The sequence below is a fragment of the Nematostella vectensis genome, chromosome 12 (genome assembly GCF_932526225.1).
Source record: "Nematostella vectensis chromosome 12, jaNemVect1.1, whole genome shotgun sequence".
NCBI lineage: Eukaryota > Metazoa > Cnidaria > Anthozoa > Actiniaria > Edwardsiidae > Nematostella > Nematostella vectensis.
Window position 1 is genome coordinate 11772842 of NC_064045.1, and position 21633 is coordinate 11794474.

Consider the following 21633-nt stretch of genomic DNA (forward strand, 5'->3'; position numbering starts at 1 on the left):
ACCATCATCATTAATGTCCATTCTATAATCGGCATACATCTAAAACTAGAGAAAACTATCACGCGGGTTTGGGTCTTTCCAGAGCACTTTATTTTGTATATATGTATCAAAATACAATTGCATCAGAGTGAGAGGGAAGAGAACAAGAGAATAACCGAATAACGAGTGTGTAGAGCCCTGTGCAAACTGCGCCAGCACCTGCCAATTCTTGCTCGACTGACCACAAGACAAAGGAAATGTCAGAAAATCCATTTCCTTTTTTGACATTTCCTTTGTCCTATAGTCAGTCAAGCGAAAATTCGCCAGCAATGCTGGCAGGTGCTGAATGCTGGCGAAGTTTGCACAGGGCTTTAAAGCACTCGTGCGAATGAAATACGATCCTCGTGTACCCTAAAATCCTCGTATTCCCATTAAACCGTATTTAAGTGCGTGTCCATGGGGGATTCCTACGGGTCGGGACAACACCATGCTCATTTGCAAAAATGTGAAATCACGTGGGGAGACTAATTTGACTAGTGGAATAGTTAAGAAAAGTGTTATAACTTTTGTGTGTATTTAGATTGGCTATTTTACGGAGCTCAGGAATAGCTTTGGAATGTAAGAAAACCATTCCTAGGTCAGTAAATATGTTGGACCCAACCTGTTTTTTTCTCAGGACACGCCCGATATGAATAATTAATATCACTTAATATGTTAATATTTTGAATTTTGATGTATTAGAAATTATGCAATGGTGAGAGTTGCAGAACTTCTGCATCAGGCGCGTACACAGGGGGGGGGGGGGCGCAGGGTGCGCGCTCACCTCTTGGCGGCCAAAAAGTGGGTCATTTCTTATTAGGAATGTTCAAACACTAGGCTTTTTCCATTTTACGTATGACCGCCCCCCCCCCCCCCCTCAGCCAATCCTAGGTACGCGCCTGTTCATTACTTTGCTACAAACTACTAGACTACTTAAGTGGGGCCAATTCAGCTCATCTTATGTGCTGATATGGAAAAGAGGGGGGCTGTTTTGTAAATTGGTGGTGCTAAAATGGCCCAGCAAAAAATCAGCCCCCATAAAAATAGCCCCTCTAAAAAAATCAATTTGGCCCTCTTTTAATCCAATTCAGCACAATTTCAAAACGACCTACTTTTAATTCAGCCCACTTAAAAATGACCCAGAGGGCGCATGTTTAGCCCCTGTCAGACTCAATTCAGCCCCTAATTAACAAGTCATCCCGAAGTTGAGGGGACATTTAATCACTAAATTCCCCGAGATGCCATGCTAAAAGTTTGTAATACCATGATCACCGAGGAAATAAACTCGAAACTACGAGTAATATTAGGTTGGATAAGCAAACACAGTTCAATGGATCAGGGCTTTGCATACGCATTGTTCTTTTTATCCCCCTTGAGACCACCACATTTTCAGAAAACAAAAGAATCCGAGGTGATCATGGTATTACACTTATAATACCATGATCACCTCGGATTCTTTTGTTCTCTGAGGGACGATTACTAGCGAAATTCCCTCGAAAACAATAGATGATCCTAAATTTCCCTCATGCATTAATGATGAAGGATTTCCCTCATGTATAAATGATGAGGGTAATTTCGTTTCTAAATTTCTCTTATGCATTAATGATGAGGGAAATTTAGAAAAAGACAGAACTAGATCCATGTGGGATGATTTTGATTTCTGTACGCATGCATGCTAATGACGTCAAAAAACTAAACTGTAGATATGTAGCGCAACTATGTAAATCAACTATGTTTGATTTGAGAACTGTTCGTGAAAATGTGGTGGTCTCTAGAGGGATAAAATATATAATATCATATGGCTATATATTTCCACGTGCAAATAAGATGAGTCTCTTGGACTATGCACTACAGCAGGCCGAAGGGCATGACGGGAGGCAAGTTGAAGTGGGCTGGCAGGCCGGAGAACATGCTGAAAACCAAACATAGTATCGATATTTATGCGAATTCGGTCTGCATCCTAGTAGCGAACTACATTATACATCCGTAGCTAAGCTAATCAGGAGCCATTAGGAGGGTACAAAACAGGTAGCCTATCACTATGGGCGTACAATACAGGTAACCCACCACTAGGAGCGTACAAAACAGGTAGCCACACACGTAGCCCATCACAAGAAGCGTACAACGCAGATAGCTCAAGGCCATGACTAGGAGCGTACAACCATCTTTAGGTGCATGCAACACAGGTAGCCCATCACTAGGGGCATACAACACAGGTAGCCCGTCACCAGTGAGTGTACAAAACAGGTAGCCACACACGTGGCCCATCACAAGAAGCGTACAACACAGTGAGCGTACAAAACAGGTAGCCACACACGTGGCCCATCACAAGAAGCGTACAACACAGTAAGCGTACAAAACAGGTAGCCACACACGTAGCCCATCACAAGAAGCGTACAACACAGATAGCTCAATCCCATGACTAGGAGCGTACAACCATCTTTAGGTGCATGCAACACAGGTAGCCCATCACTAGGGGCATACAACACAGGTAGCCCGTCACCAGTGAGCAAACAAAACAGGTAGCCCATCACGAGGGGCATACAACACAGGTAGCCCGTCACCAGTGAGTGTACAAAACAGGTAGCCACACACGTAGCCCATCACAACAAGCGTACAACGCAGATAGCTCAAACCCATGACTAGGAGCGTACAACCATCTTTAAGTGCATGCAACACAGGTAGCCCATCACTAGGGGCATACAACACAGGAAGTCCATCACCAGTGAGCGTACAAAACAGGTAGCCCATCACAAGGAGCGTAAAACACAGTAGCCCATCACTAGTGAGCGTTTTCATAGTTTAACGTAAATCTGGTGTACATAAATATTATCCTGACACAAAATAAACAGTCGTTAGACCGAGAGTAAATTACTAAAGTTGATCACAAAACGTCCTAAACCTATTTACCAGTTTGCTGTGACGGAGGCGGAGAAGGACTGGGCGCCACTGCAGGGTGGTAGTGGTAATGATAATGCACACTGCCTTCCTTCTCAGGCTTTGAGAATGTCGCTGAGACATAAACAAAATCTTCAGATTTGCAAGTATATGACCTTTAAAAATTCTGAAGTAGACATGTGTGGGGAAACTTTTATAGCCACACCAAATATGCAAATTCGATGTACATTTCAGTAGCGACTTACACTACTCGAATCCTAAATAAAAAGAATCAACACATTTTATAATAAAAGCAGCTACATTATACCGTCATAGTATAGGCGCTTAGGCGAAGCGCTTATTCGGGGGATGCGCTTTTTAATGCGGGAAGCGCTTACTCGTACAATTACGGTTACGTGAAAAACAACATCTAAGAGCTAAGGCATGACTCAAAAAAGCTCCCAGATGTAAAATCATATACTTGATTGAGTACCATAAAGAGTTTTGAACATAGGTACACGAAACAAAACCAGTGGGTGTGTCTTGGAAAATGACATAATTTGGGAACCATGGAAACGAGGTCACGTGACTAGATGGCGACCATCTTGGATTTTTCATAAATGGCTCCTGGAGCAAGCCAAAAATTCGTCAAATGCCACGAAATTTTGCGAGCTGATATATATAACCTGTTTTACTGTATATATGTATTACCCTTTTTCGAGGTCACCTCGACACTCAGATAGTCGTCACATTGCTCTTTTGGCACCACTGCAATCGTCTTGTCTCCGTTTAGAAGAATCCGTCTTTCTCCTTTCGGATCTTCTGTCTTAAATAACACCTGTGGGTGAAGCTCAGGGCGTTTGACGATCACTCTCAGCTTGAAGACTCCTTCTGATACCAAGTACTCTTTGTCGTTGACATCGGTTATAAGTTTGAAGGTGATTAACTTTGTGTTCTTAAATTCAATGGCGACACACATTTCTGAAAAAAAAAATGATGATACTGTCTGTGAGTGAAATTGATCCCGCTTCACTGAAGCTCAGTCCTACGCGCTTCCTCAAAGCACTGGTCACGGATTTAGCCAACCTGAGTTTTATCTAAGTTAAACAATAACCAAGGTTTCGGATAAAATTACAATCTATCCTGGGCTCGAATCCAGGTCAGGGTTGTTAGCTTTGTTCAGATTTTCAATTTTTACGTATTTGAACTTTTCCCGCTTCGCATCTACTGTAACAGTTTGGAACACAACTGATATTCTGCACACGCGGAAAGCGAATATAAACTTAGTCCAAATAAGCTTGCACTAAAAGAATCTGTGTATATCGTAAGCCGTAGTGCTTCATGGGTATCAAATGAATAATCATAGCCGCAAATAAAAACAAACCCAGGCTTAATTCAGTTCTCACACTCAGTGTTACTTTACCTCTATTTGTTTCTATTCACATAATAGGGTGGCAAAATCGCGCGCTCGGGCTTTTAGCGGCAAAATAACAACCACAATAACCAGCGCTTACAAAAAAAGGCAGAATTCTTTTCAGACCACAAAGCTCCAGTTAATCCAGCCAGTGGGCCACTGATACTATCCCATAGCCTGTGTTCAGACTAGGCATGCAAAGATTCGTCACAATGACGTCTCTAGCCTTTGTGTGTGTTTAGCCATTTGAATCATGCATAGTGATCAGCAGGGTTGGGCTACCTGTGGTGTTATGTGAGAACATACCTTTAGCTTCAGTCGCTGCTTGTTTTAACTGATGACCGGGGATTTTGGGTCCTGTTACGTCAAGTACATCATAACAATTGGCCATGTCATTTTGACCTACTGGTAATGGGAAAAAGTTGAACGAGCATCTGTCTTTAAACTTTTCAGACGTTTGAGCAAATGTGAGCTTGGTTTCAACCCACTTATTCGTTTTTTTAGGCGTCTCACAGAGGAACCACATGTCGTGATCTTTGGTCATCAGGAGAAAAGAAAAGTAGTTCGCCACAATCTTTTGTGCCTTTAAGGTTGCTTGGCGTTCTACAAGAGAAAGAAACGGAAGAAATATTTTAAGAATCTCTTAATTGGTGAACAAAATAAATGAAGAAATTTTGAAATAGCCAACTAAACACAAAGTAGCAAAGGCTGCCCAAATCATCCAATGAAAACTGGAATTTTCAAATACTTGTGATTTTGCAAGATGAAGAAGAACTGGCGGCTAAAAGATGAAGTTGAATAGAAGTATAAAATGAAATAACCGTCCTCAAATAAGAAATAGCAGGGCCTGTTGCTTAGGTTAAAATCTTATGTTAGGCTCTTATTCATGTATGTTCACAATGCAATTTGATAGTATTTGATAGTTTTTAGTTTGACTTGTGTCACTGTGGCAATTTGCACGATTTGCACTAAGAAATCACGTGACTTTTTTGTGGCAAACCCGCGCGCGCTCCGGCTTTTGGCGGCAAAATTACAACAACAAGAAAGTTTCTATGTCAAAAGGGGCTTATTTACATTGACATTTTTTTTTCTTCGCTCTCTGGTGGCCGGCGCCGTTTCTGTGTTTATTTTTGGCTTGAATTTGCCATTAAAAAGTCAAGTGATTACTTGGGGCAAGTAAAAATGTCACAACTTACTAAATCGATCGGTGCCATCATTCTTTTCCAAGTAGAACCTAAAATTCCTTTGTACTACGAAATATCCAGGGGTGCAAGATGATTCTAGCGACAAGATTTCCTTAGATGGCTTTAGAGCGTGCCCCTCGCGGATGATGAAATATTGGCAGCCACTATCTACGATCATTTGACTCCCCTTGGACTTAAGACAGTGATTGAGCGACGAGTCTGGTTGTTTCGCGGGTATATCCGTAGAATGGACCGTGTATTTGGCCCCGATAACAACTGAAATGCAATTTCAAAAAATAAATTTTAAATGATTTTGATCAACAAACCAGCCAAGTTAGTCAGTTGGTCGGTCGGTCGCTCAAAATCCTGTCAGTCTATTATTCAATAGGTCAAATTCACCCTTTCGGCGATGAAGTCACGTGCGTTTTGCGGGGTCAAAATCCAACAAATCGTAAACAACCCGCGAAAGTTCGGACAGGTGCGTATGCTTCGCACGAACAAAATGGTGACAGCATTGTCTTATGGCACCTGTAGAAATGAATCTAGATTCCTGCAGTTATGAGAATACGGAGATTCATTCAAGTGTGGCAAGGATTTGCAGCTCGTATTTTGTCGGCGAAAATAGCACCACCTTATACCTTCAGATGTCAGTCAATCAATCAAGGAAGGGTAATTTATTTATTTTTGGTTTACTTTAGTTCCCGACGGCTAACACTAGTGTCATTTTCATAGTTTGAACGGAATTTCAAGCGAAAGGCGTCTTTTAGCGTAGAGAGAATTTGCCCACAGAACAACAACGAAAACCGACTTCATCGCCAGTCGGATAAATCTGAACAAGAACATAGAGCCTTAATAGATTAGAGGTAATCAGTGGCTGAAGACCTCATTCAAGGCTCATTCAAGTGCAGCAAAGACATTTTTTTGTCCACTCGAAAAACACATCATCAAGCAGCAACTCGTTTTCGGCGGGAAAAAAGAAAATCGTCGCGATCTTCAACCACCGACGACCTGAAATCTAATAATGCCCAAGCCGCTGCATGTTTTTAACTAGTCTGGCAACGAGTTTTATCAGGGTTTTCGCTGCTGTTTTGTGAAGGTATATTTTCTCTGTCCTACGCTAAAAGACGCCTTTCGCTTTAAACTTCGTTTTTCAAACTATGAAAATAACACTATGTTTGCCTTCGGGGACTAATTAAACCAAAAATAAATAACTTAACCTTCCTTTACTGACATCTTCAGATATAGGATCAGGATCATCTGCTGTGGGGCCATTTTCGCCGACAAAATGCAAGCTGCAAATATAAATATCCTTGCCACACTTGAATGAATCTCCATGTTTGCTCCGCGTTAAATTTATTCTTTCTATCTTTTTGTTTTAATTTTTTCTCCTTACAAAATGAAAGAATAGTACAGGGCCCATTGCCATTTCTCTCCTATAACTGCGGGAATCTATTAGATTCATTTCTACAGGTGCTATGAGACAATGCTTTGTTGTCACCAATTTGTGCGTACGAAGCATACGCTTCGTCACTTGTCCGAGCTTTCGCGGGTTGTTTACGATTTCTTGGGCTTTTACCCCGCAAAACGCACGTGAATTTCCAGCGCCGAAAGGGTTAAGTGTCTGTCGATCAGTTAGCTAGGACTAGGTAAGTTAGCTGGGTCTATGTCAGTTAGCTGGGTCTAGGTAAGTTAGCTATGGGTCTAGGTCAGTTAGCCGGATCTAGGTCAGTTTGCCGGATCTAGGTAAGTTAGCTGGGTCTAGGTCAGTTAGCCGCGTCTAGGTCAGTTAGCTGGGTCTAGTCAGTCAGCTAAGTCTAGGTCAGCTAGCTAGGTCTAGGTCAGTTAGCTGGGTCTAGGTCAGTTAGCTGGGTCTAGGTAAGTTAGCTAGGTCTAGGTAAGTTAGTCAGGTCTAGGTAAGTTAACTAGGTCTAGGTCAGTTAACTAGGTCTACATAAGTTAACTAGGTCTAGGTCAGTTAGCTAGGTCTAGGTCAGTTAGCTAGGTCTAGGTCAGTTAGCTAGGTCTAGGTCAGTTAGCTAAGTCTAGGTCAGTTAGCTGGGTCTAGGTCAGTTAGCTGGGTCTAGGTAAGTTAGCTAGGTCTAGGTAAGTTAGCTAGGTCTAGGTAAGTTAACTTGGTCTAGGTCAGTTAACTAGGTCTACATAAGTTAACTAGGTCTAGGTCAGTTAGCTAGGTCTAGGTCAGTTAGCTAGGTCTAGGTCAGTTAGCTAGGTCTAGGTCAGTTAGCTAAGTCTAGGTCAGTTAGCTGGGTCTAGGTCAGCTAGCTAGGTCTAGGTCAGTTAGCTGGGTCTAGGTCAGTTAGCTGGGTCTAGGTCAGCTAGCTAGGTCTAGGTGAGTTAGCTGGGTCTAGGTAAGTCAGCTAGGTCTAGGTCAGTTAGCTGGGTCTAGGTAAGTCAGCTAGGTCTAGGTCAGTTAGCTGGGTCTAGGTAAGTCAGCTAGGTCTAGGTCAGTTAGCTAAGTCTAGGTCATTTAGCTAGCTCTAGGTAAGTTAATAGGTCAGTAAAACACCATGCAATCATTGCTAACATCGGCTAGCATTGATGGCAGGTATCGCTCGACTGTCCGCAAGACAAAGAAAATATTAGCGACTACTTCGAGCACTACCTAACATGGTGTAGAGACATCAGATATGGTGTACAGACAGCTACGGAGCAATGCGACTGTTCTCGCCAGCAATGGTGCTGTTTGCACGGACCTTAATTCATATATTTTAAGTAAAATTCATTCATAAGATTCATAATGGCAAAACCAATATGGTCTCCGTACTTTTTTTCGCCATGCCAAGATGATGCACAAATTTCCTGGCCATCTCATCAGGGTCTTCACCAGCTTTAGGTTGGTACACGAAATCTTTCACTTGGGAAACTGCCTCGTTTTCATTGCCCTCCATTCCTGCGTACAACATCCCTTCTTTGACAGTTCCATCCGGAAGAATGGCTTTGAAAATCGTCTTACCGCCGGAAGCGCCAGATTGAGAAGAACCACTGGACGATCCACTTGTGAAAATACCTCCACCGGAAGTTACCGTCGATGTACCAGTGCTTCCGGAGCTTCCTGTACTAGTGCTTGTTCCCCCTCCTCCTCCTCTTGCAGCTCCTGTAGATCCGTCAGTGGTACCGACCCCTCCCCCACCACCTGCTGAAGCCCCAGCACTACTTGCGCTCCCAGTTGTTGCACCAACCATGGCACCCGATGAAGATGCTGCCGTGCTGCCACCGGCTGCTGTCGTTAGCCCCCCGGTAGATGTTCCAGAAGAAGTTCCCCCGACGGTTTGGGGACCGCCTTAAAAATATTCAGGCAAAATTTAGACAAATGTAATTGAGCATATTAAGTGGCCATCTTGGAAAATGATTAATATGCAAATAAGGGGGCGGAGTGATCCCTTTTATAATGCAAGTTGGTTTTTTAAACTTGTCCTATCATATAAAGAAAGCGCATTAACATCACTCACGCACTCACCCACCCACCCACTCACTATCTCAACCTGCTCAATCGCTCACTCACTCACGCACGCACTCACTCACCAACTCACGCGCTCACGCAATCACTCACCCACCCACCCACCCACTCACTATCTCAACCACCCACCTGCTCAATCGCTCACTCACTCACGCACGCACTCGCTCGGTCACTCACTCATCCACTTACGCACGCACTCACGCGCTCATCAAGCACTCACTCACGCAATCACACACACACCCACTTACTCACTCAACCACTTACTCACTCAACCACCCACTCAACCCCCCACTCACGCACTCGCTCGCTCGCTCACTCGATCACTCACTCACTCACTCACTCACTCACTCACTCACTCACTCATTCACTAGCTCACTCATCCACTCACAATAACTCACTTACCCACTCCCTATAAATAAATAAATCAATTACTCACACACTCATCCACCCACCCACCCACTCACTATCTCAACCTGCTTAATCGCTCACTCACTCACGCACGCACTCACTCACCAACTCACGCGCTCACGCAATCACTCACCCACCCACCCACCCACTCACTATCTCAACCACCCACCTGCTCAATCGCTCACTCACTCAGGTGCTCACGCAATCACTCACTCACTTACCCACTCGCTCGGTCACTCACTCATCCACTTACGCACGCACTCACGCGCTCATCAAGCACTCACTCACGCAATCACACACACACCCACTTACTCACTCAACCACTTACTCACTCAACCACCCACTCAACCCCCCACTCACGCACTCGCTCGCTCGCTCACTCACTCACTCACTCACTCACTCACTCACTCACTAGCTCACTCACTAGCTCACTCATCCACTCACAATAACTCACTTACCCACTCCCTATAAATAAATAAATAAATAAATCAATTACTCACACACTCATCCACCCACCCATCCACTCAACCATTCACTCACTCTCTTTTTTCATTTATTAACACTTACTCTGCGATGCCACCGTTTGTGTAGATGTCACTCCATTCTTATTCAAATGAATATTGATCACGTGACCAGGTCCTGTGTACGCTTTTAGAGCAAGGCTGATAGCTTTATTCATTACTATCCTTGCTGCTTTCGCGGCTGCCTCGGCCCCAGCCTTCGCTCCTCCTTCTGCTCCTGCTGCTGCTCCGGCTGCGGCTCCAGCACGAGCCCCTGAATGAGAAGCTGCTGACTCCCCAGCATGAGCCCCCGCTCTCGCTCCTGCTCGGGCCGCTATCTTCATTAGGTGCAACTGTGATGTGTGGCTATATGCTTTCAGGGAATGAAGGTAGTAGAGATGAGTAAACAAAACTGGAATTAGGAGAAACAGACAGACTGGGAAAAAAGAGCAACCCAGGTTGAATTTTATGATTAACGCCTCCAGACAGAGGGACAGACGGACGTACGAACAGAAAAACTCTCAGCTCAAGGATGAATTTTTTTTTACATTTCAGACCCAGGGACAGAGAGAAGGAGGGGCAGGACGGATAGAAGGACAGATGGACAGAAGGACAGAGGGATAGAAGGACAGAGGGACAGAAGGACAGAGGGACAGAAGGACAGAGGGACAAAAAGACAGAGGGACACAAGGAAAGAGGGACAAAAGGACAGAGGAACAAAAAGACAGAGGGACAGAAGGACAGAGGGACAAAAAGACAGAGGGACAGAAGGACAGATGATGGACAAAAAGACACAGGGACAGAAGGACAGAGGGACAAAAGGACAGAGGGACAGAAGGACAGAGGGACAAAAGGACAGAGGGACAAAAATACAGTGGGACAAAACGACAGAGTGACAAAAGGACAGAGGGACAAAAGGACAGAGAGACAAAAGGACAGAGGGACAGAAGGACAGAGGGACAAAAGGACAGAGGGACAAAAAGACAGAAACAAAAGGACAGAGGGACAAAAAGACAGAGGTACAGAAGGACAAAAAGACAGAAGGACAAAAAGACAGAGGGACAAAAAGACAGAGGGACAGAAGGACAGAGGGACAAAAGGACAGAGGGAAAGAAGGACAGAGGGACAGTGGGACAAAAAGACAGAGGGTCTGCGGGAAAGACACACAAGCCAGATAGACATACCTGATGATGATGATGATAAGTATGTTGTCCATAAAAACTGGGAGGGGATGGGTGCGTAGAATTTGCCATCAGGGGTCTTTACAGCCACCACTAAATGGTCATCACTAAAGTATTCTTTCATTAATATCTCCATGTAGTAATACTTTCCTTCAGTAAGCTGTGCCGGCCAAGACCGTTGTTCCGAGTACCTTTTAGCATGTAGAAAAGTTAGTGGTTAGATACATAGAACAGTGGCAGTGAGGGGGGGGATAGGGGGGCTGTTGTGACGCCACCCCCTCCCCTCCTGTGATAGTAATGACATGCTATAACAAGAAAGTCGCTATGCTTTGTACTGCGGGAGGGTAAGTTATAAGTAATGGAGGTTTCAGGTTTCAAAGGATATCAATAAAACCAATAAAAGTTTGTCCTTTGAAACACGAGCAACACGAAAACCCTGCTGAGTTTCTTCTAACTTACTTACTTTTCAAATTCATTAGGATCTGAACGTCTTAAACCAGATATACTTGCAATCATACTTTTGTGTTCAGGCATCTCATCTGTGCTCAAGTACAATTCTCCCTGATTGTTAGCGGCTAAATGATAGAAATTTTGGTGTGTCAGTACGAAGTTGTTAGAGTATACAAACTGTTTTAAGTAAAGTTACCTCAAGAATCCATGTGCTGTAGCCTGCGGTGCTTTAGGATGAGGTAAGATCATAGTTTTTAATAGCGTAGGCAAGATTTGATCAGAAGGGGTGATGATGAGGGCGCAGTCATAGGTATCAAATTGAAAAATGAAATCACATTACGATCATACAATAAGAAATGATCAACTTATCGGCGGGGCGGTTGAGACAGCTCGGGGCATTAAATATAGGGTATTTCAGGGCGGTCTTTTGGGTAGTTATGGGTATTCGCAGGGGCTCATATGTAGGGGTAATCATCTGTATTATAAGTGTCACGGCGTTTCCCAGGATCAGGCTATTTTTAGAAGCTCGCGCACGAACGGGCCAATCAGCTACGTTGACGTTGTCCGGTGCGCGCGAGGGACGTGAGGTTGTACGCGCAAATTTCAGTGAGGAAGAATATTTTTTTATCCATCATTGTAATTTAGAATTCAAAGTCGTAGGTAGGGTTGGATTTATATTAAAGAAGAGAGCAACAAAAGTCAAAGTACCGAAGAGAGAACATAGCTTTTTGGTCTCTTTTTTGAGACTGCGCGTGCAGTTGAGCTCAGCCAAAACGTCAACACAAAGGTCGAATCTGATTGGCTCATACGCACGTCTAAAAATAGCCTGATCCTAGGAAACGCCGTGACACCGTGACACCTATATAGTACCAGAATGTGGGGAAGTTGATTGCCCCTACTTATGAGCCCCTGATATTCGGTAGTTATTTTATTCGGGCGCTCGGGCCAGTATATCGGTTATACGGGTGTTATACTTGGATTGTTTTCTCAAGGGGGCCTAACGGTTTACAGTTCACGCAGGCTCAGTTCATCAAGCAAATGATACACAAGTTGCCCCGGAATAACTGGAATATAGGAAACTTTTTCTTACCATGGCATACCGGAAAAACTGGGATCTTATTCCTTATTACGGAATTTCCGATTAAATGGTAAACAACCGATCCCCAAGCCTGATTTTGCAAAATCTATCGCAGCTATTCAAGAGATTCCCACACAGGTTATACCATTCGTTCGTCTTACTCAGATCAAAATCAGTTTATTGAGTGACTTACAGATATAGAATACGTGGGGCCCACTCTGTTGCGGTACAAAGTAGGTTCTGATCCGGGTCCCGAAATTTTCGCCCCAGTTTGCCGGTTGCGTAAAGGCAGATGCGTAACCGCGCCATGTAGGAAGGTTGGGGTAGCGTGGGTCCTTTAGTAGATTCTCAATTTCATATGAATCAACTCCTTCCCACTTCTCTATATAAACCCCGTGCTGGCGTGTTACTCCTGTGGCGTATAGAAAGACGAAATGAAAAAGTCCATTGTCACTATTAACGCAGTAATAGGTATGAAGATGAGAAATAAAATTCGCGCACCCATACGATATATCCAAGCTAGTCGCAGGCGTTATGATTGGTTTTCCTGTGGTAAGTTATCGAAATTGTCACGTCACAGGAACCCTCAACCCGAACGGTCTTTACGTCATGTAATACACCATAGTACTTCATGTAGGTTTAGGGTAAGGGAGTTTGTGCATGACGTACTAACCTCTAGTCCCAGATCCCACGTCTTCTCGCGGTCTTCTGCGAGCACACAGGAAACCCGACAAAAACACCTAGGACTTGCTATATCCTCATTAACCCCTTAACTTTTGTATAGAAAAACAACCCCCCGGAATTCCCAGATTTCCCCTGCGGGGACTGTGGTAAATAATGGCTGTCGTTTTTCTAATTGGTCTAAAAGAGCCTGGGGCGAGCGCGCGGGACACCTGTGATTCTCTAAAACGTTAGGGACTAGGCTCCATAAAATGCTGCCAGCGACAGTGCTGAAAAACGTGACTAGTTCTAGTACTGCGCGGTTAAACCAGCCTTTTTGTTTTGAAATTGGCGATGTTTTACAGGCAAACTGTAACATTTTGACAAATGCTAAGAAAACTAGACAAAACAAGGCTATAATTTTCTTTATGACTCCCTCATTATCAAACAAATCTGTCATCTTTTGTACAGTATAGTTTTAATGCTGTACAGTGAGTCGACAGAAGTCAGCCTTTCGTACCTTTACTCGAACGATTCAACACTGCAATTTTGTTTGTTTTCGCAAGAACACGTGCATGCGCATACGTTATTCAGCACTGTCGCTGCCAGGAAAATCGTAGTAAACACAAATTCCTGCAAGTCTACGTGGACATTCTCGAATTACAAAGTTCTAAGGTGATACAAAAGCGAAAAAATTATTGAAGCCGACTCCCAAATATGGTATGTGATGCCTAATAAGGAAATGACCGAGCGAGCTAGAAAAACTACGGTTTTTAAAACAAGATTAATTGATTTTTAAATGGAATCAAACAGAAAAAAAACTTACCAGGAGCGAACAGTTGGGGAATGCCTTCAACTGTTGCTATGGCGACGGTGGAAATGAAAATAGACACGAGGAGAATATCGTATTTGTTCCCTTGAAAAGCGGCCATATGTCTACGTAGCGTCATCTTTTAAAGATGTATACTTCTCCCATTAGAGACTCACAGCGGCTCTAAAAACCTGACCTGACAGAAAAATTAGAATAATCTTTCAACATGGAATTATTCTTTGATCTTTGATCAGACATTTAAAAGCAGTTTGTCTTCTTTGCATTCGTCTATGCACAGGCAGCTCCAGCTAACTAGATGTCTTCATTTAGTATATACATTTAAAAATAATTTTATTGCCTTAATTCTTTAAAAAAATGAAACTCTTACCGTGTCCCTAAGGGGTTGAGTCCCAGCGGAAATCGCTGAGATTTGACAGAAAGTTATTTGCGACAACAAAAAGAAACGGTAAGAGTGATTTTATTAAGAATTTAGGCAATAAAATATATTTTAAATGTACATACTAAATTAAGACAGTCATATGAGAAAAAGAAGCTAACAGAGTAAAAACCTTCGTGTAAGAACCTAGTGATTTAAGAACCTATAGGCAGAAATTTTGGATTATTCCATGAAAAATGAAACAAATTTGGGGCTTTGAAATGTAAATTTGCTAAACACTTTGCTCTCCCATAAAGATAAGATTACAGTTTTAACATACATATACAGTAGGGTATCTCTATAGAAAAATGGCTAAACACTTCGCTCTCCCATAAAGATTACTGTTTTAACATACATATAGAGTAGGGTATCTCTATAGCAAAATGGCTAAACACTTTGCTCTTCCATAAAGATAAGATTACTGTTTTAACATCTCTATAGCAAAATGGCTATATACCCAGTCACACTTAATTATGAATCCTACTCTTGATTAAGCAACAAAAAATAAGAACCTAATAAGAAACCTATTTTGCCTTAATTGTTAGTAACTCGTACCTCAAAATATAAGAACCCGTTTTGCCAGACTTGAGAAAATTTCTAACAAGCGGGTTTTTATCACAGAGGTCTATTACTTCGAAGGTCTAATCTTCGAATTTTAGTAAATCTGATGATTCGTGGAAAAATGAATTAAAAATGAGAAAAACTATCCGTGTAAAACTTAAACTCCTGCACTGCCCCTAACATCGAAGGGGAGGAGAAATCTTACAAAACGAAATACAAATAACTTTTAAGAATTACGAATAAACAAAACAGAAATAATAGGATTAATTTTAAATGGCGAACTTTACAATTGAGGTCACATGACACTTATTTTGATCAAGAGATTGTTCTATAGACATCAACAACAATTACAAATCAACAGGAATTTGATAGACTAATCTTCAGGGAAGATTATTTACAATGCAAGTCACTTGACACTACTCTTCATTAAGTGAACTTTTTGCACCATAAAATGTGGGCCAGCACTGACCTTCTAAAAAATCGTCTTCCCTTCCAATTCATTTGAAGTTTTTTTTCACATCTTTCTTCCATGAAAGTTTTTGTCTAAGTTGTATGTTACCTGCTGTAAAGGATTTCCACTCTGGTAATTTTTACCGTCGCTGCCCTTTGTGTCACTGACATTCTACCCGTTGGGATTTGATCATGCCAAGTAAATGTATTGTCTAAGGTGTAGATGGTGGAAGCATTGTTCTCTATTTGTTGGATTTCAGGGGGGTAACAATGGGGTCAACCAGTCTCACAAACTGGATATTACTCCAGGTTTTAGGCTTCTATGTTCATTTAAATTAGGTTATTTGCAGTTTGGAGTTATTTTGGCGGTTTCATGCGCCTTGCCTTGATTTATTTGATTTCTTTTTTTTTTTATTCTTCAAACCGCTTTTAAAAATACAAACATAGATAAAACGATATACAGTCTATCAACAAAATGAGAAAAACTCAACACACACGTACAAGTTAATCGATTTTGCAGATTACAGTCTAACAGAGAGTAACTGTACAGTCTTACAGAAACTGTTACAATATTATTATTGTGTAAAAGTTGATACGATACCTCGATTTTACGATATATTTTCTTTCTTCCGAGGCATATCGTTAAATCCAGGTTCCACTCACTGTATCAAGAGAGCAAAAATATATATGCTTTCCTGTTTCAATAGATATGAAGAGAGGTGGTCCAAAAGGACAATACTGCAACCTTAAAAAAGAAAATATTACACCCTTAAGAAAGAAATTATTACATCCTTTAAAAATACTCTGGATACCCATGGAACCTATGAGGAAATATGAACTTTATAGAGACCAATCACAATGGGGCAATTGTAGTGTAGTAACCAATCAGTTTGCATGAACTATAGGCTGACCAATCACAATGGGGGATTTCTAGCGTAACCAATTAGCTTTCACCCTGAAATCAGCTTGCCTGGAGATAGGGTGTAATGCTCGGTAAAGCACCACACTTCTTGTGGTGTCCGGTGCGCTCTCGACGGCCCTTAAAAATTCGGGGAAGACATTGATTTTCGTGTCCGGTCGTACTCATAACCGCAGCAGGTCTCCAAGGTGAGCAGCCTCTGGTTGATAGAACAATGTAGGTAAGGGAAGTCGGCAAAATAGATCCGTAACTTCGGGAAGAGGATTGGCTCTAAGGGTTGGGTCTGTCGGGCTAAGACTTGAAGCCAGTGGACCCGGCCCGGACTGGCCGAGGCCCACCCGGGTCGAAGCTGGACCCGGGAAGGGGCTGTTGGTGGATTGGCCCACCTATGGTCGCGAGGCCAATTCGGCAGGCAATGAACAACCAACTTAGAACTGGCAGTGACTAGGGGAATCCGACTGTTTAATTAAAACTGCAGGGCGACTTCGACTCGAACGAAGTTACAGGGGTAATAGACTGTGCTAGCGTCCCGTCTTGGCCCAACTGGTGCCAATGTGTGTATGCTAGTGTGCTTTTAAAGTCCACATTTATGTATACATACTCGCAAAGATAGTTTGGCTATCCGACGGAGTTTTAGACTAGCAAAGGTCGCATGCGTGATCCGCACAATTGGCATCACGCTAGCCTGGTCGCAGCTCTAGATCGCACATGGATCTAAGCTGTGGATTAAAGCACTTCGTTCCAGTCGAAGTCGCCCTGCAGTTTTTTTGCCGATGAAGTTTAACTGAGGCAAACCGGCTATGCCATGCTGACGAGTCCTAATAAGGACGAAACAGCTGTCCATGGTTGCCGAACTGCACGGGTAATAGACTGTGCTAGCGTCCCGTCTTGGCCCGACTGGTGCCAATGTGTGTATGCTAGTGTGCTTTTAAAGTCCACATTTCTGAAATAATACCACCGTCATTAATGTCCATTCTATAATCGGCATAAATCTAAAATTAGAGAATACTGTCACTCGGGTTTGGGTCTTTCCAGAGCACTTTATTTTGTATATATGTATCACAATACAATTGCTTTAGGATGAGAGGAAAGAGAACAACAGAATAACCGAATAACGAGTGTGTAAAGCCCTGTGCAAACTGCGCCAGCACCTGCCAATTCTTGCTCGACTGACCACAAGACAAAGGAAATGTCAGGAAGTCCATTTCCTTTTTTGACATTTCCTTTGTCCTATAGTCAGTCAAGCGAAAATTCGCCAGCAATGCTGGCAGGTGCTGGCGCAGTTTGCACAGGGCTTTAAAGCACTCGTGCGAATGAAATACGATCCTCGTGTACCCTCAAATCCTCGTATTCCCATTAAACTGTATTTAAGTGCGTGCCCAGGGGGAATTCCTAGGGGTACGGACCCGACCCTACTCATTTGCAGAAACGTGAAATCACGTGGGGAGACTAATTTGACTAGTGGAATAGTTAAGAAAATGATAGAGGGGGGGGACTGGGGACTTTCAGTGAAACGAGTGGGAGGCGCGAATCGCCCCTCCGGGCCTCCCAGCCCCGTTCCAGGCTGGGGACTTTCAGTGACACCGAAACGCGTTTCGCGTAGATTAATAATTGCTGGTTATTAATATACGTCGGGACCACTTCGCGTAGATGGATACTTAGCAGAATACAAGGCGTACCCAAACACTCGTTCCGCCGGCTGTAATACGGGCAATTAGAGACTGGGTGGCACAAGGCACACCCAAACACTCGTCCCGCCGGCTGTGATACGGGCAATTAGAGACTGGGTGGCACAAGGCATACCCAAACACTCGTCCCGCCGGTTGTGATACGGGCAGTTAGAGACTGGGTGGCACAAGGTATACCCAAACATGGACGCTTATATAGAGGAGATTCTCAATAGCATGCCTGACAAAGAGGCGCCCGCCGTACTGGCAGGGCTGGTCCAGAACATCCTGGACGAGGGCATCCCCGAGGATGCCAAGCGCAAGCTGCTTAAGCCGCTCATGCCGGCGAGCTCGCGGCCAGAGGAAGTCTGGCGCGAGTTCGACCCATTGCTGCTGGAACGGCGGCAAGGGGGCCCAGAGGGCTTAGGCCCCGATGAGTACTATTCTCTCTTCGTCGGCGGCGCCCATCTTCGGTTCCCAAGCGTGGATGCCACTCTTCGTAAGCGCCGGTGTTTACCAGGAGATACGAGATCTTTGTGGAGCAGGTGTCGTTGCTCTAAAGCCGGTTATGCGGGGGCCTGATATTAATGACGACGGCTCGCTGTGGTGGGTCTCGCACAAGCGAGAGTCTCTGAGGGCGAAAGCAGTGCTGCCGCTGGTGCTCGAGGTGGTAGACCCCGACCGGCGTTACGGACTCGTCACGGTCGTTGGTAAGGCCCCCGCAGAGCCATTGGCGCCAATCACGGAGGAGGAAGGGCGCTCGGAGCACAAGATTGGTGGGTCGTTAGTCAAAAGAGGGGACCAAATCGCAGTCGGCGCCCTGGAAGGCATCGATGCGGGTATTTATGCTCTTTACCTGAGCAAAATGGGGAGCCTGGGCCAATGTTTGAGCGAGAGGGGAGTGACGCCTTCGCTAACTGTGTTGTGAGCTATGTTAGCGACTTCTTGAGGAATCGCGGCACCTCGCGCTCCCTTGGTCTAACCAAGACACGAGGCAAGATCCTCGAGCGATATGACAAGAAGCTGGCCACTACGGGATGCACCAAAGAAGACCTCTTTAGGATGGAAAAGAAGCTCGAGATAAAGCTGGTAGCCGTGGACGCCCTGTTCAACGTTATGTGGGACTCGGGGAAGTACAAGAGGGGGTACACACAAATCCGCATCCCTTGCCACAATAACCACGCCTGGGCGGAGCTTCCGACTGAACCACCTGCGATCGCGAGCGTCCACGGCCTAGACTTCGAGGCTGAGAGGGAGCTTCGTTCGTTATGTCAGGAGAAGGCAGCGCTTTGCGCTACCAGTGCCGCCACAAAAACGCGCGAGGCAAAAATGCGAGAGGTGCTCATTCGCTTTATAAACAGGGCGATCCCCAGAAGCACGAGGATCTGGCTGTGTGGGCGTGTTATAGTCACGCACGAAGGCAAACTGTTGCGACCGGGACAGGACGGAGCGGCTATCGACAGGGCGTTTACAGATGTGATACAGGATATGATCCTCAATGGCTCCCTGATGATCACCCAGCCTACCAAGAGTACACCGACGCTACGCACTCGATGGGCGGTGCAATAGGGTATCGCATCAAGAAGTGGACCCAAAGAGAGAACATCAGGCCAATGCCTCTAAATACAGGGACGTCTGGCGAGCGGCGCAGGTTGAGTCCAAAGTGTGGAATAGCAAGGAAAACTTAGAGGCGCAGCCTCATGCGCACATCGACATGCGTGCGGCGTACCTAGGATGCGAGGACAGTCTCTCCGGCGGCGCCTCGGACGCCATTGATTTGGTACGGAATTACGGCTTCCCTACGAACGTGTATCGTATCGCGGATGTTGTGGGACGGCCATTGAGCGAGGTTCTTCAACTAACCGGGGTCATTCAGCTGACCGAGTGGGAGTTCTCTGAGGCCTGCCACCCCTACACTTCCGGGATGGTAGGGCAGCACTTGGAACCGAGGGCTGGATCACCACGCCAGAGCTCAAGGACCTGTTAGACTCGGGTGACCTCGTCATGGCCACGGCGAGGGAGGTGTTGTATAGCGTCGGAAAAAAGGACTCCATCAAGTTCCCCCACTCCATCGCGTGCCGCCCCGGCGGCGTAGACTCGCAGTACCCTGAGGGTCGAGATCTCGCTGTCCGTTTCGTAGGCAAGTGCGCTCGCCATGGCGACGAGTCCTCGATCGTAGTCCGCGACCGTGAAGAAGCTGCGTATCTGACAAACCTCCTTGCGGGCACTGCCCACTTACTTAACTTCGAGCATGCCGACGGGGCTCATCTGATCCAATACAAAGACGGTGTCCGACGCTCACAATGGTACCATATCAGGGCCTTCGTCTTGGCGTACACAAACATAGTGTTGCGACGCATGTTGAGGCAGATCCCTCGCGAAGACGTCCTCCGAGTGTGCACAGATGCCATATACGCAAAGGCGGTGCCCAGTGGTGTAAAGCTCGTGGTGCGAAATCTGAGGTATCGAGAGTGGCGCCACAAGAAGCCTGGGTACGAGTGGCGACCCGAAGCAGCTTGGGGTCCGAAGAAGTCGGGGAGCTTGGCTAGGGAGCCAAGCACTGCGCCGAGTCTGCCGTGCGATCTAGTGGCCGCAACCTCTGCAAAGATGTATCTAGCCGGCCAAGGAGGATCGGGGAAGACCGAGTGGGCGGTGAGCATGTTCCGCGGCCGCAACGTTGTGGTGCTCACCCCCGAGAACGACCTCGCCCACGACCATCGCAACAACCCGCGCCTCGCGGTGAAGGCTCAAACCTACCACCACTACCTCTGCATACCAGCGGAGAAGCCGATAGAGGAGTGGACACCTTCCGAGCTGGGGCACAAACTCGACCGTCTCGCAGAAGTAATCATCATTTACGAGTGCTGTAAGGTACAGACTAAACTGCTATGCGCCATCCTAGGGTATCTCGCCACGCGGCCGTGTCAGGAAGTGTGTTGTGGCGACTATGGGCAGGTCCCGCCCTGGGGAGATAAAGAGGGGCCTCACGATATGCTCAAGGAGTGGGCACAAGGGAACATCCGCTGGTTTGAGTCCGACTACCGCTGCCTGTGTGAAGACTGCGGAAAGCCGTACAGTACATGCGACTGCGGCTCTGCCGCGCCCTCCTCCAGGCTCCACGACATAAAGGGCCGGATTTGGTGTCAGCCAGACTCCCAACAGCTTGAGGTGTTTCAAGAGGAGTGGGATGGGGTGGCGTTCGACGCGGCGATCGAGCAGGCCCACCCAAGCGATATGTGGGTGTGCCCGACCAATAAGATGGGGGCTCTTGTTCAGCAGAGATTGGTAGAGCACCACAGGAAAAGCTACCCCCGATTGCCAGCAACCATCCGCTTTGACCCCGATCCTAGCGTCGCGCATCGTTATCGTAAGCAAGGGCGGCCGGTGCCCGTGCCAGGCAAAAGGGGTGAGAAGGTCGACGCGTACAAAGGCACGGTAGTCGAGATTTCTCTCGACGCGGTCCTTAACGGGCTTACCCTCGAGTGGAAATACGCGGGCTGGGGGACAGTCCACCGGGTGCAGGGCAAGACCATCCAGACTC

The 21633-nt window shown here is 45.5% G+C and overlaps 2 protein-coding genes and 1 long non-coding RNA gene across 8 annotated transcripts in view; 1 reads left to right on the forward strand and 2 right to left on the reverse strand.

Moving 5' to 3' along the window:
• Positions 1-67: 67 nt before the first annotated feature.
• Positions 68-16258, reverse strand: LOC116605277. Of its 6 annotated transcripts, none has more exons than XM_048719591.1 (12): positions 16108-16258; positions 14075-14255; positions 12782-13000; positions 11524-11635; positions 11064-11251; positions 9947-10252; positions 8279-8794; positions 5506-5769; positions 4616-4912; positions 3607-3876; positions 2929-3030; positions 68-1930 (listed from the first exon to the last, which is right to left on the reverse strand). In XM_048719591.1, the coding sequence occupies exons 2-12, from the start codon at positions 14196-14198 to the stop codon at positions 1860-1862; spliced, it is 2469 nt and encodes an 822-aa protein (XP_048575548.1). In that variant the 5' UTR covers positions 14199-14255; positions 16108-16258; the 3' UTR covers positions 68-1859. The 6 variants fall into 6 exon arrangements, with proteins under 6 accessions (XP_048575548.1, XP_048575550.1, XP_048575549.1 ...); XM_048719593.1 differs by lacking the exon at positions 16108-16258 and adding an exon at positions 15616-15754; XM_048719592.1 differs by lacking the exon at positions 16108-16258 and adding an exon at positions 15526-15626.
• LOC116603955 overlaps positions 68-21633 on the reverse strand; it is a 45189-nt gene continuing 23623 nt past the window's right edge. Inside the window, exon 13 of the mRNA XM_048719605.1 lies at positions 68-1828. The gene's annotated coding sequence lies outside the window, so the exon portion shown is untranslated. The remainder of the gene's footprint in view (positions 1829-21633) is intronic.
• LOC116603918 lies at positions 6304-6817 on the forward strand. Its single transcript, XR_004290818.2, has 2 exons — positions 6304-6589; positions 6733-6817. It is a non-coding gene; the product is annotated as an uncharacterized LOC116603918 (long non-coding RNA).

Excerpts from the sequence above, each read along its gene's own strand:
- LOC116605277 (XM_048719591.1), bottom strand. The coding sequence starts at position 14,198 with ATGACGCTACGTAGACATATGGCCGCTTTTCAAGGGAACAAATACGAT. Across the intron at positions 5,770-8,278 it reads TCTTGGCATGGCGAAAAAAA|TTGTTATCGGGGCCAAATAC; the intron begins GTACGGAGACCA and ends ATTGCATTTCAG. Across the intron at positions 3,031-3,606 it reads CGAGGTGACCTCGAAAAAGG|CGACATTCTCAAAGCCTGAG; the intron begins GTAATACATATA and ends TTTATGTCTCAG.